The sequence below is a fragment of the Charadrius vociferus genome, unplaced genomic scaffold (assembly GCF_000708025.1).
Source record: "Charadrius vociferus isolate BGI_N301 unplaced genomic scaffold, ASM70802v2 scaffold196, whole genome shotgun sequence".
Lineage (NCBI taxonomy): Eukaryota > Metazoa > Chordata > Aves > Charadriiformes > Charadriidae > Charadrius > Charadrius vociferus.
This window is the reverse complement of record NW_009648953.1, coordinates 415850-430739: the sequence shown is the minus strand read 5'-3', so window position 1 is coordinate 430739 and position 14890 is coordinate 415850. Positions and strand designations below refer to the sequence as shown.

General features: G+C 38.9%; 1 protein-coding gene across 2 annotated transcripts in view; it reads right to left on the bottom strand.

Moving 5' to 3' along the window:
- The window catches only part of BRAF (B-Raf proto-oncogene, serine/threonine kinase), a 64164-nt gene extending 49569 nt beyond the window's left edge, over positions 1-14595 (bottom strand). For both annotated transcript variants that reach the window (XM_009887395.1, XM_009887396.1), the window contains exons 1-2: positions 14498-14595; positions 3477-3740 (exon numbers count right to left, since the gene is read on the bottom strand). In XM_009887395.1, coding sequence (XP_009885697.1) covers positions 3477-3740; positions 14498-14581 — 348 coding nt within the window. In that variant the 5' untranslated portion in view covers positions 14582-14595. The remainder of the gene's footprint in view (positions 1-3476; positions 3741-14497) is intronic.
- Between the last annotated feature and the right edge of the window lie 295 nt (positions 14596-14890).

Genomic DNA, 14890 nt, shown 5'->3' with positions numbered 1-14890 from the left:
AAACACTTGGGAGCTCCTAAAAAGCACCATTTCCCAGCTCTAAAACAGATAATTTACTAGGTCTATTAAAGAAAAACTTCAACTTAGTAACACAACTAGATCCAAGCAGCATATAAAACAGAAGTAAAAAAGTCAGCTCTCTCCCTGAGCCAAAGCTGAACCATTAATTTGCAGTCTCTGCTGACCAGACCTGAGTATGCATTTCAAATTGCTTATTTAGCACAACAATTTCAATGAAAACCAGGTCTCTCCTAGCAGAACTGGAGCTGACCTCCACCTTGCTATACAGTATATGAAGCTGAATCCTGTCAACTTGAACTCCCAGCCAGTGATTTCATACCTATAGCTCATGAGTTCCTCTATCTGCAGGCATCTGTCTGTTCATTTATTTAAGTACATCTACAAACACACTTACACCAGATTTGAGCCTAAAGACTTCAAAGAATCATAGAATGGTTTGGGTTGGAAGAAACCTTAAAGATCACCTAGTTCCAACCCCCCTGCCATGGGCAGGGACACCTCCCACTAGACCAGGTTACTCAAAGCCCCATCCAGCCTGGTCCTGAACCCCTGCAGGGATGCGGCAGCCACAACCTCTCTGGGCAGCCTGTTCCAGTGTCTCACCACCCTCACCCTTCCCAATATCCAATCTAAATCTACTCTCTTTCAGTTTGAAACTGTTACCCCTCATTCTGTCACTACACTCCCTGATAAAGAGTCCCTGCCCATCTTTCCTGTAGGCCCCCTTTAGTGAAGCCATGTTGACTGTAACCAGTCACCTCCTTATTTTCCATGAGCCTTAGCACAGTTTCTTGCACTTTCCCTTCACTGCTTGCCTGTCTCCTACTCTTTTGTTGGTACCACTGTTTTTTTCGGTTTTGTTTTGGTTTGTGGTTTTTCGGGGGTTTTGGTTTTTTTTTAATTACCATAGCACAAGGCTACAGATCTTCCTGAAGCTCTACTCTTATTAGCGTCCTGCATTTGGCAACCTGGAAACAAGCTGCAAGGGTAGACTGGTAAGGCAAATGGTGTGTTTAGACTCCAGTAGACAGCCAGGACCGGAAGCAAGTGCCTTTCCCTGACTACACCCAAGTTAAACCACATCTGTCTCCCACAGCCAGGAAAGAGCATCTAGATTCAGTGCTGGAAAAAACTCCTATCGCCTTGCTGCCAGCCACTGAGTACTACTGCTAAGAGATACAATTCGCTCATTAAACGACAGCATGTGCTCAGGCTAGAAAGGTAACTCTTAGGGAAGACATGGCAACAGACAAGCTGGGTCTCTTGAACTTACTATCTCTGGTTAAATCTGCAAGCTCCTCATGAGCATGACTGATAGCACAGAATCACAATATTCACCAAAAAACTCAAAGCTGAGGAATAAAAAGTGAGAAGAAATACTAGCTCAAGAAAGCACTGTCTCACACACGGTTTTGAGCATACCAAGCTGACCTTTTATTGTTACTTAAGAACTTGAAGATGCATTGGTTGAAGACAACCTGTTTTACTTTGATTAGAATGGATCAGCAACATGCACAAAACCACATCTCAGATGAGGCAAGACAGTTCTGTACTGGCCCAAAATTGTATCGCCTGGTTCACACAGAAATTCAGTTGCCCCTTTTTCCTAACTTGTAATCATATTTGCATATTCAGAAATAACTCAAACTTGGTGAAATATCCACACATGAAAATAATAAAAAAATTTCTTGCCTACAAGTTCAATGTAGTATATTTCATAATTATTAACTATTCTTTATAGAAAATGATTCCTGCAAAAGCAAAACAGAGCTCCGACTTGAGAAGCCTTACTATATCTCTGATAAAAGGATTGAGGAGGAGGTGAAAAAGAGGAGAGGGAAAGGAGCAGAAGAGCAATATTGCAGATGAGGAAAAAATTAAGAAGAGTAGAAATATACTATATTGCTTAGAGAAGAGGACAAGATAACACAAAGGAGAGCCAGAAAAGGAAATGCACAGACCAATACAGGAAGCCATATACTGTGACCCATCATAGGAAAAAAACAGAAACAACTTGTGATACAGCCCCATGACACGGGCTGCAGCTACAACAGCCAGACAGGGTGGGATAGAACACATGAAGAAGAAACCAGAGTCTCTCCAAAATCCAGGACCTTCTCTTCAAATTTCACAGTGTGGGTAGTACTACGTGCCTAGCCATACCTCACAGGCAGACAACAAAATCATCTTGCTTAACACTGTACAGCTGCACAGAGGTCATAGTTTACATTAAACCCCCATTCTCTAGTCAAAACCCAAATACTACTTCCAATCTTTAGTGACATCTTTAACAATTAAGCAATATTAAAAAAAAAACAAACCATGTGAAAATAACTGTCCTTTAATCTGTTGTTCCCACTACAAATCCTACGATCTCTTTTGTTCAGTGGGGTACAGGGAGGGAGAGATGGAAGAAAAGCAGCAGGCGAAGGGAGAGCACATGTTCCCAATGCCCAGCACTACTCAGTTCATGTTTTCCTCTCTTTGTCAGCAACTCAATTTCTACAGGCAGTCACAGCCCAGTGACAGGCAACACCTGACTGAGTGCTACAAAAAGCACTGGCTTCACATGGACACTGGCTGTGCTATCCATTCATTTTCCACTTTCTCTGGAACCACAGTTCCCCTTCTAAGTAAGGAGGATGCACCATCTTGTAAAACAGAGCCTACACTATGGCTTGTCAGTAAATCTCATGTAACACAGCATATCTAAAGCACATATCAAAGCTCCTCAGTTGACAGCTCTTAATTGATAAAAAATTCCTGCCTATAACAGACAATTAAATAGCCAGCAAAAAGTCAGGTCTTCTTCCATTACTCCAAGAATCACTGTAACATCGTCAAAATTGATAAACACTAGTTTTTGAGCAGTTTGCAGGCAATGCTTCTTGCCCCTCCTAATAGCAACTATGTCCCTCCCACAGCCAGTTCTCTACACTGGGCCTGATAGCATCAGGGTCCCAACATGACACACTCATCACACTAAGGGGCGGGGGGGGAAGAAAACAAAAGAGAAAACCCAAGCAATTCTGCACAGCCCTCCTTAGCTGCAGGAGGCTTACTTTCCTCAATCCTTGCCCTGTTAAACTAATCGATAATTTTGTATAATACAAGAAACAGCTTCCTCCCCCTCTCAACCATTGTAAAATAGTAGATTACTATTTAGCCAAGGAAGCTGATTTAAGAAATATATTTCTTGAGGTATCTTTATTGTTATAAAACTCCTGAAAGTTTTGTATTCTGTATTACTACTATAATGGACATCTTTGTGTTAATCCTGTAGAAACATTCAACATATCAAAACAACTGAGTGCAGCAGAGCACAAATAGTGATCGAGCCACCTCTGTGACCTCCACACAGGTATTTTTTCAGCTCCAAAATTAACTTTTGCATACTAGGGAGAGAGACACAGGAAATACTGAGGTTACAAGTATGTGAACAGAAACTGACTCACCACAGTCCTTTGCTTGTTGGGCAGGAAGACTCTAACAATCGGCTTCTGTGGAGACTTAGGGTTATTCCGTGACATATCAGCAGGGTTTTGATAAACCGAAAGGGATGAAGGTGCTACAGAGAGGCTAGAGGAGGAAGATGACGCAACTGTGTCCGTTGAAGCCGAACTGGAAACAGAGAAATCTGTTCCATTCCCCATGGATTCCAATAACTGCTGTTCTCTCTGCTGTAGAGCATCTAGTTTGCTGGTGTACTCTTCATAGGCCTGTGAAGGAAGAGCAGCTGTTTTAATGATGTAGTAGCCTCAGACAAAACTAGAAATCTAAATTCAGAATGAACACGAAAGAAAACACATTCTAAACTAATTCATATTTCCCAGGAATATCAACAAAATCGTCTGGTCAATTTTTTTAGTAGGACACAAAGAAGAAATGGCTCTCAGTTAATTACGTTAAACCTTCTGAACTAGAAGGTTTAGACTGGATAAGTGGATAAAAAAAATCATAAGTCACAATTTCAAAGCATCTGCACTAAATAGTCTAATTCAGAACTACTTTAAAGAACACAGCAATCTTTAATAAATGTTGTCAGCTGCACTGCCAAATTACTGTACTACAGCTAAATTTATAATTCTGTTGGAATGACAGCTAAATACATCTAATGCAATAATTAAGAGAAAGCTGAAATCTGCCTTTTACCTTCTGTATCTGACAACTCACTTGGCTCATTGTTCAACATCATCTCTGGCACTACCATTTCATACTAGATAGTACAAAAAACTTTATTTCAATTAGAAAACAACCAAATTTGCCCTGTTACAAAGTCATCCATAAATGCGTAAAAGTGATCCTTTGAAAGAATTTTTTAACATCTGTAAGAGATTAATTTTATTTTCCATCAAGTTTATATAAAACCTTATTACACACAGACCAAGTTTCTTAAACAAAACAAACAAATTGAATAACATTAAATTTGTCCATTAAGTTTTTATTAAACGTAGCCAAGTTAAACATTACTGCCAAGCTCTATAATACAAATACACAATTGGTATACATTTTTGTTTAAAATTTGTTGTGATCAACTTTGCCTTTGTAACAAGAAAATTTTGATCTGTATCCAAGTATCAGAATTAGTACGAAGTACCTTCAAAGATCTGAATCGGTTGAGGAATGCGTGTTTCATGCTACATAAGCATGTCAGTGTTAACCAAGGATGCGTTAGACCCTTACAGACAATAAGAAAGAAAAGTCTTACAAACCCAACTTCTAAGCAGTAGGGAACAGAATTTTCTACTTAGCCCTCTGGCAAGACCAAGATCTATGCCAAGCTGCATAATTTTTCAACGCCACAGAGGGTATATTTATGTTAAGGAAAGATACTACTTTTTTTTAAAAGTTGCTTTCCTCAAGTTTTCTGTGCATAACATCTTGCTAATTAAAGTTATAGAAGAACTGAACTGACCAAAAAGTCTACAGGGTCTACATGTGGAAAAAAAGTATTAAAGTTAATAGAAAAAATAACCAGCATTCAGTAGTACTGTCACAAATACTACATTTTACCATTAATTTAGTTCTCTGGGTTGTATGTGCAGGTTCACCTAACCCAGGCTGGGTTTGTAGAGTGAACAGTGGTTGGCTACCCTCTTTTCATGAAGGTTTAGCATCCCCCAGGATGGACCTACGTTCAAAATTTGTGTCCTCATCCCCACAGTGTTAACACAGAGAACGGTAATTTGACCGTGAGGACTAAGAAATAAAAAGTGTTTTAAAGAATAGCGGTGAACATTAGAATTTCAAATTCTAAATTTTATGGGTTCCATTTTTAGTAAATGGACATAAGTTGCAGGAAACTGAGAATTACTTACTATTTCTTTTGAAAACTGAAGATGTCTAGCATTTCATGAACAGACCCCAAACTTGAAAACTTTAAACCAAAACATTTTCACTCTAGCCCAATTCTATTGTCAAATGTAAATTGAAAGGTTACTCAATTATAAATAATAGCATTTTTTTGTCTGTACAGTAACACAAGTGTCTCCTTCCTACTTCCAGGATCAACTTTTCATGTAAATTCCGGTAAAAGCTCCATGTGTCAAGAATTATTTTCAGTAAACAAAAATTAAGAATCATAAACTGTTACCATTTCACCAATACTTTTCTAAATACTTACTTCCTTTTCTCATGAACATTGCAAAATATTATTTGAACACACGCAACATTACATTGCTTCCGGATACTTGCAGGCCTAGCTCCTTCATAAAAATTACACACATCTTTCAAAATACTCGATCCTACAATGTTTACACTGGCAGCTTAATCTGTCACTAATGCAAACCCAAAGTCAAATGATTTATCTTAAGAGAATAAACAATGAGCATGGAAAGCTGGGAGCTGCTGCTGGCTTTGGGTTCTATAGCATTAAATTCTGCAATGAAAAGCTCTCTTTTTTATGGAGACAAAAGCTCTCAAGTATTATACTGTTAACTCAATGTCATAGCAGAAGATCCTGTAATAAAACATCAGGGAACTAGAAATGCATCAGTAGACTTTAAATACATTTCTCTCTTGAAAAAATAAATTCTTTTTATACAGAAGGAGCAACAGTACATGCAGCAGGAACAGAATAGCTCCAATCAAATCTCATTTTCACCAAGATTAAGTACTTTGGTGAGACATTGGTTTCAGCTGTTGACTAGCCCCCATAGTCCTTACACAGTCAAGAGCACCAAGTTAGAACATAGAAGTATCCCATGGAGTTACAGTGAAAGAGCTGACCAATGGCAAGTATTTCTAGCTGAAAGAAAGATTATGCTGCAGAGTTGGTCTATCTACAACAGAGACCTGCAGTAGCACAGCCATATTAGCAGACAAGCACCATCAGCTAAACAAACCTTCAAGTCAGTCATGGCCCTCTGGGTCAACTATTAGGTTGATTTCTGACCTTGTTTTTCAAAAATAAACTAAAAAATTAAAATTAAGTTTGTACAGTATCTTCATCATGAAGAAGATTAAGATGAACATCCAAGCAATTCATTAAATTAAGGATTTTACAGGCATTTCAGAAGGAGAAGTTTATGAAATCCAGAATGAAATCAATTCAGTTTACATATTCCCATTAATAAGTGAGTAATGTTTTACAAGAAAACTTAAAACTGCCTCTCAGGTTGACATAGAATCACAGGGGGAAAAAAAGAAAAAACAGAAGAGGTTGGAAGGTATCCCTGGAAGTCATCTAGTCCAAGCACTTGTTTAACACAGAGCTAATTTTTAAGTTCAATCAGGCTACTCAGGGCCTTGCCAAAGCAAGTTTTGAAAAGCCCTGAAGGATGAAGACTCCACAACCTTTGGCAACAAGTTCCAGGGCTCAAAAACCATTCTCATGATGAAGAATCTTCTCTTATGAAATTCACTCGGTGTGACGGTGCCTCTTCCCCTTTTGCATGTCTGAAAAGGATCTGTCCCTCTCTTTAGGTTGCAAGAGCCTGCAGGTTCCTTCTTGGCCTTCTCTTCTCCATGCTAAACACGACCCGCAATGCAGTCACACAAGTAGTGAGTAGATGGGTCCCTCTTCGTGCTGGCTACACCCTTGCTAACGCAGCCCAGCCTGCAGTTTTCTGCTGTTATGGTGACGATGGGTTACTGATAGCTCATTTTGTTGCTCACCAGCCCTTCCCAGTACTTTTCCTGCAGAGCTGCTACCCAGCTAGCCACCGGCCTGAACCCATGAGCACCCACCTTGTCCCAGGGACAAGATACCGCATTTATCTTTGTTGTTGTGCTACTTCTTGTCATGAGGCTTCTGTTCTTCCAACTCCTCCAGCTTGTTTATGAGTTGCCAAAAATAGTGTCTTTAATAATGTACATTGTCCTCAACAAATGTATTTGTTTGCTGTATCACTACTAGGCTCCTATTTTAGTGTGAATTTACACTATTTCACAAAGTTAGAGGAAAATATATATTTGAAAAGGAGATGCAGATTCAAACTAGCACATCTCGTCAACCTACACATGGCTATCTAAAATAGTTAATTTTGATTATATTGCATATCAGTGTAAATGCATATCATATCATAGTCTCATCCACATGAGAATACTCCTTAGGCTTCAGCTAAGCAAAAACGTATAAAGGCCTGGTAAGCTGCCCAGTCCATCTAAAGCATTAGAAGTTGGCATGTTTAAATACAGTGTATATACATACCATAACAGAACTGCTGCTCACTCAGGAACAGCAGAGTTAAAGGTACTTCTTAAATGTTGCAACCTACTGACAATATAAAAACTGACCTCAGCAGTCAACAGTATTTGTATGATGTTACACAGATGTGCCAAAAGGGTTCTGTTGACAAGATGAGGACATGCGATTTTCTCAAAAATATGTGTACTTTTTAATTACATATTATTTATACTATATTTGAAATTTGCTTTCTGGGGCCCTAACCAGGCTATACATTCTAGTAATAACATCTAAGGAAACAAAAAGCAACAATTTAACTATTTTTTTTAATTGATCTGGGACAAAAATCAAGTAGCAAAATACGGTTTCTCTTTCTCCTGCCCCCTACCACATCTGGTTAGAAACTCAGTCTAAACTCAAGTAGACCAACTGGTTTTACCATGCTCTCTCCCTTCCTCAATCAACTTTAGATAATATCCACACATGGCAAGACTCTCGAGAACCCAAACTACAGTTTCCTGGTCTTTGAAACTGAGATTGTGTTTCTATTTAAAAGTTGTCTGACCTTTTAGGCTGTTGATCAAATGCAAATCCCACTAAGTTAAATGGGAGCTGAAGATAGACAGCAACGTACGTCAGGATTTCTTCATTTAGTAAGACTCCTAAATCTGTACTTAGTCTAACTTTAGACACTCCAGTTTTGGTCCAACATATTTGATCAGCATCTGTTAGGAGCCTGGTAAAAATTAATCTGAATTTCCCCACAGATCTGCCATGTTTCCCAGTGCCTGCACCCAGAGTTGGCATTTTCCTGGAATACCACAAACAGTCTGAAATAACCTAAGATTCAGCACTAAGATCCATTTCAGACTGTGTCTGCCTGCTGTTCCAATAAGCATCCTTTAGATGAGCAAAGAGGTAATCTTCTTTAATTAATTAATTTGACCTCCTGCATGGATTCTTCAGATATACAGGAATAAGAAATTAAATACTCTCCTGATACTCAACAGCCAAACTCTCAAAAATGGCAACAGCAAGGCCTCTGAACAACGTATATTTAATAGCCCAGGAAAAGAGAAAGCTAAAAAAAAAAAATAATCACAGTAGTTGGGGACAAACATACCTCTATCCCCCTGATTCTCATTTTAAATTACTTCCAAGAGTAGGAGTAGGAAAGACAGTAATTCCCTCATGATAATACTAGAAAGCCGACTGAGTTTTAAAACTTATTTTGATACTGCTATCATTCTATCTATGCATTTGTATACTGTTTTATTTTGTGTGGAGTCCAAATAAAACAAAAAAAAGCAGGCAGCTTACTCTTGTACTGTTAGCTGAAGTAATGTACAGGTCCAGGATGCAACCTCACACCACGAAAAGAACTATTTACATGCGAATGGGCCAATACTGTTAAATTAACTTCTCACGGATGAAGTGTTCACAGACAGTATTGTACATGTAACTACAAGGCATAAAGGACACACAATGCATTTTGGAAGTTTAAATAGGTAAGGCCTCCCTGAACAGTCACTAAGACTCTACAAAGGCTAACAAATCTGATTAAGTCATTTAAGCACGACCTCTCCTTTCAGAGTTGACTGCTTTTGGCCAGTCTGGATCTGTACAACCCACTTCATTTTGTAAATAAGATTTGTTGCCAATGCTAAGTTGAAATGCACAGATTTTTATTCTCCTTTCCCCAACTTAGGTTATCCTTTTCATCAGTACTTTGTTGGTAGAAACAAAAAAAAAGAAAAAAATTAATTTTGATGGCCATTATAGAATACCCAACTGCATATTTTAACCATTTTTGCTCACTGAATCCCAGCTTTTTCCCAGTATCGTAATATTAGGTTTCTTTGCAGTAAAGATTTCCAATATTTACAATGCCTAGACAAACCCTTAAGAAAAGGGTTTTTCCACAGTGAATCACGAACTGTGTATTTTGGGAAACAGCACTTCAAGGACAGATGTAACACACTAAGAAATTATGTGGGAAGACAAAAATCATTGATGTTTTCAGCTGCTGTGATACAGAGTGCTTCCAAAAAGTATGGCAAAACCTACCAAGGAGCTCCTGCATCCTCTGTTCCAGAACAAAAGTAAATGCTATTAGTGATATTTCTACATCTACTTAGTCAAGCAGTTATTTCAAATATTTGATAGCGATTTCCAGGAGTCTGTTAGATCTGAGATACATGCAAAGGGGATGGAAGAAGCTAAGAACTAGGATTACCTAAGAGAGAATTTTAGCAATAAGCCTTAGCCTTAGATTTTTAATAGACATTGCTAACTACATTTATTATTTCTTCCCACCAGAAAAACCAGAGAAGTTTACCTTGTAATTAGACAACATTGATAAGATTCTTGAAGCTATTACTAATTATAACAACTGGAAGAAAATTATGTGGATAATGACACAGATTCCTTCCTTTCTTCTGTTCATTTTGTTTCCTTTCCCTGCACCTTACACATACACTCAGAAGTCTCAGCTTTGGCCTCTTTCCTCAGGCCCTACTTTCCTGCCCGGAGAGGAAAGAGACAAGCTACCCGCTCCCCTCCAGCTCCATGCTACGTGGGCGTGGAACACCTCTCCTATGAAGACAGGCTGAGAGAGTTGGGGTTGTTCAGCCTGGAGAAGAGAAGGCTCTGGGGAGACCTTATAGCGGCCTTCCAGTACCTAAAGGAGGCCTACAGGAAGGCTGGGGAGGGACTTTTGACAAGGACTTGTAGTGACAGGATGAGGGGGAATGGCTTCAAACTGGAAGAGGGGAGATTTAGATTAGATATTAGGAAGAAATTTTTCACTCTGAGGCGTGGTGAGACACTGCACCAGGTTTCCCAGAGAAGTTGTGGCTGCGGCATCCCTGGAGATGTTAAAGGCCAGGCTGGATGGGGCTTCGAGCAACCTGGTCTAGTGGGAGATGCCCCTGCCCATGGCAGGGGGGTTGGAACTAGATGATCTTTCAGGTCCCTTCTAACCTAAATCATTCTATGATTCTATGATTTTACACTGCTAGGCAGCTGCACACAAAGCCTGGGCAGGCTTGTAGCCTTAGTCCCCATGCTCTACAGTCACCTTTATAAGGCCATCACTGAGGAGTGATCCATACCCCGATTCCAAGTACCCCCTCTTCCAAGAATAATTAAATATATGCTAAATTCAACATAGGACACGTCAATCACTTTTGGTATTTCAAGAAATCCATTCCTCTTTCATAGTCAATTGATGAATCCTGAAATGACGGCTGTGACAATAGCTGTCAGTTTTAAAGTTCTTTTGATGTAAAATGCATTGAACCCCCCCCAGAATTAAAAAAAAAAAAAAAAGGTCTGCCACAAGACTGTGCTCTCACAGACGAGCACAGAAACAAAAGCTTGTTAGCTTCTATTTTCCTGACCAACTCTAACTAAGGCATAAATCATTTTTATTTTTAAATGAGGTGTATGGTTTATAGTCAATGCACAAAACTTTACTACATCCTTTGAATGCTCAATTTTCAGAATTGATTTTCTTCTTCAATTCCTCGGCTTTACTTTGCGCACTTCTGCTCCCCCAGTCCCTTCCCTTCCGCTTTTAATTGAAATGCAATTTTGTCACCAGGTTCAACCACAACTTTACTTGACAGGTCTACAGAAGCAGATCCAGCACAAGCCAGGAGCCAGCGTGAGGGGTGCTGCAAGTTCTGTGAACATGAGCAGTTAGTAAAACATGTAAGAAACTAAGGATATAAAGCCAGACAGGAGTACAAAAGAACTGAACAAATCCCATTGTATTGAAACTCTACACACCAGAAGATGGATGGATAGCTGTCAAGCTTCTCATAGGTAGACAAAAAGGCATAGTTTTGCAGAAAGCATTACAATAACAAACTAGATGTTTACAGCAGTGGAAGGCAATACGGGTGAAAAGTAAAAGTGTTCATTTGCAGGTACCTATCTAGCAATTAACTTTGGCTAATTCCAATTTTTGTCAAGAGAAGCAGACAACATGCTAGCTGATAGCACTCAAGAGATGATCAACAGGCACAATCTACAGAAGTCCTTAAGAGTCGCTCCCATTTTACGGAAGATGCAAAGAGATCAGAGCAGTGGAAGGCAACAAAGGGAAGGGTGATACAATTCAAGTAACAGACTACCAAAATTACCCATACAGATTCTGGGTAAAAGCAGGGCAATATTGCACTTTACAGCCAGAAATAAGACTTCAGCAAAGCGATCAAAATATACAAGTCAGAAGAGGACGGCCAGAGGGTAAGTTACATTACCGTCCTGTTCGAGCACTTTGGAGATAGTACACAGACCATACCATCAAGACCTAGGCAAAAGCCCAGGAATGAAAGCTTGGGGGCAAAGAGGGAGTTTCCCATTTCTAACGTATGTTAGAAGGATGAGTTATCCACTGAACTACCTAAGCTACCCACATGTATTCTGCATACTCTCCCGTTCTTTTCATTCACATCAAAACTACTGTAATTTTCTTAGTTCCACATTTCCTAGAAGCAAATGCGTTCTTCCACACTTTATCACATTACAATCAAAGCTTTTTACATACAGCTTAGTCCTTTCACACTGCAACCAGGGTTGTTCTGGCCCTTTTTCCAACAGGTGGAGGAATACAGAAAGTCAAAACATTAGCTCTAGCAATCACAGATTAAATTCAGGTAAACTGCTGCAAAGCAAATTCTGGCAATAGAAAGAAATGCCTGTCCTTGACCAAGCCAAAAGCAGCCAAAAAAGTGGGAAACTCACAGAAAGAATGCACCAGACAACTGCTGCTGGGCTGAAATGAACAGTCAAGGGTAGACAGTAGTCTTGCTTCTAACTGTATCAGGTACTCAGTAATGTGTTTCTTCTTTTTCTTTCCCTCATACTTTAGTTTTACCACAGGAAATCTACACACTAAACAAATGACAGGTTTGCAGCATTTAATCTTACTCACTTCAATCAATCCATCTGAGGATGACCATATCTAAGCTGACGATCACCCAAAAAGAAAGTTCCTCTCCTCTCTCACCCCATTTTCTAGGTTCTTGGCTCACAGCTGCAAGCTCTTCCCTTTCCCTAACCTCAAGCACAGCTTTGGGACTTGGCTAGACTTCATCATGATGAAGTTCAATCTACTAACTGGATGGCAAACTAATCCAACAATACCAGAATATTTTCCTTTCCAGGTTAGTGATTGGAAGTGTCTTAGCCATTACTGGTACTGCAAATACCTGAACAAAGATAGTGGAGGAATCACATAGCAAAGAGCTGAGAAAAGCAAGGCTTTTCATTTCAATGATCGTGGGCTGTTTTCACAGGACTTACTCTCTCATAGGATAACTGAACTGAAAAAGCAGAATCCCAGTCACTCCCACCTTCCTCCCAGTGACTTACTGCTCCCTGGTCAGTACCAGCTCTACTTGTCACGAGACTGGCTTCATGATCCAGCAGAACTCACTGCAGCAGCAGAACACCCTGCTCTGTCTTGCAGGGCTTCCCTACCACTTTGATGAACCTGAGCTGCAGTTTCATTTCAGCAGCACGTGGAGCCATCGAACTTGTAAATCTACTTTAAGCTTCACAGTTTGTAGTCACCAACTATTTCAGACTTACCACACTCTTTACACTATCGTAATCATTTCCTAGTACACGTTTACGACTGTAAATGCCCTCTTCCCTCCCAACGAACTACAGAATGACCTATAAGCTTCCAGCACAAGGATCTCAGTTTCAATTTAGATACAAGCAAGTGGAAAATGGCTATAATGAACTCAGGATTTTGCTACCTGAAATACACACTTAGACCAGATTAAGTGCATTATTATTGCAAATTGATATACAATCTAATGAAACCAATATACATGTGGCAATATTAAATTCAGATATATGCAATGAACCAGTTCAAGGGAAAGCAGAGGTGTGTTTATATACCTTCGAGTGGTTAAAATAGTGATTAGCACTCATTCAATACTCCCATTTCACATTAACAATAAGTAAAGCAACTATAGAGGGCCTCACTTGACCTTAACTGTTAAGGACGTTATGTCAACATTTGTATAATCAAGCTAGTGCCCTGCTCTGACATATTAAGATAGAAGCTACAGGTACCTCAAATAATGAGATCTTTATTTTTAATTACCCAGCGCCTTTAGGCAGCAATTACAATCAAAAAGACTACAAAAGAAATCTAGTTGACCTCCAGATTGATACTTTAGAGAACCAAGAGAAAGGCAGGGTTTGGAGCAAGTGATACCCATTCAATTCCTAATAGATGCAACTTATCCATGCAGTCCTTTTTTATGCTCTTAATGGTCCTATGTCAATGCAACTTCATGAATCCAGAGTGATGAAAGAATACAGAAATTTAATTTGTAGTTAGTTTACAAATTAAACACAGCTTAAAAATATTACTCCACCCTACAATTATAAGTATTACTTTAAGAAGGTCCCGTCTACTATAGCACTTTTTTGGATGCTACATGATTATTTTTCAAAGAGAAAAAAAAGAAGTGAACTGCTTTAATGTCAATGTTAGTCTTGTAAGATATTTTCACATGTATGTATATATATTTGCTTTTAACAACACAGAATGCCTTTTTCTATTATACACACACAATCTTACACTCCCCCCCCCCAACGTAAAGGATGCTTTATATTTCAATTGCACCAACATTTCTATTAGACCATGCCACTGATCTTCTCCTACTGATGCATATCAGGATTCCCATATAGTTCCTTTCTGTCTCCAGGGAAACAGTTAAATTTCTAATACACAAGGAGTAGTTTTAACATAAAATTCTTCATATGAGATTAAGACAACACACCATTAATCTAACCATATTCATTTGAATGTGAACTTACCTCCAAATATATCGATGGTGGGTTATGTTCTCCTCCAAATTTGTCTAGCAGTGCCTCTATATGTTCTTGCGTTAATTTAATCATCTGTTTGATATTCCACACCTAAAACAGAAAATTAAAAATTTTTATAATCAAAAGGAACCTGGAGAATCTGTCCAAAACCAAACAAATTTCACTTTCTTGATATTTAATAACAGATGTCCATAATACAAGTATTTCATTTATCAGTAAAAGAGTGCAAAAAGCTATCCCATACATCCACTGTAAGGCACAGCTTGCTTCTGAGATAAACCGAGAAAAATCAAATTTGGTTGTAAAATTCAGGAACCATTGAATGAACAACATTTAAGAACGGTTTAGTTTTTATGTTTATCAAAACATATTAAGCATTTC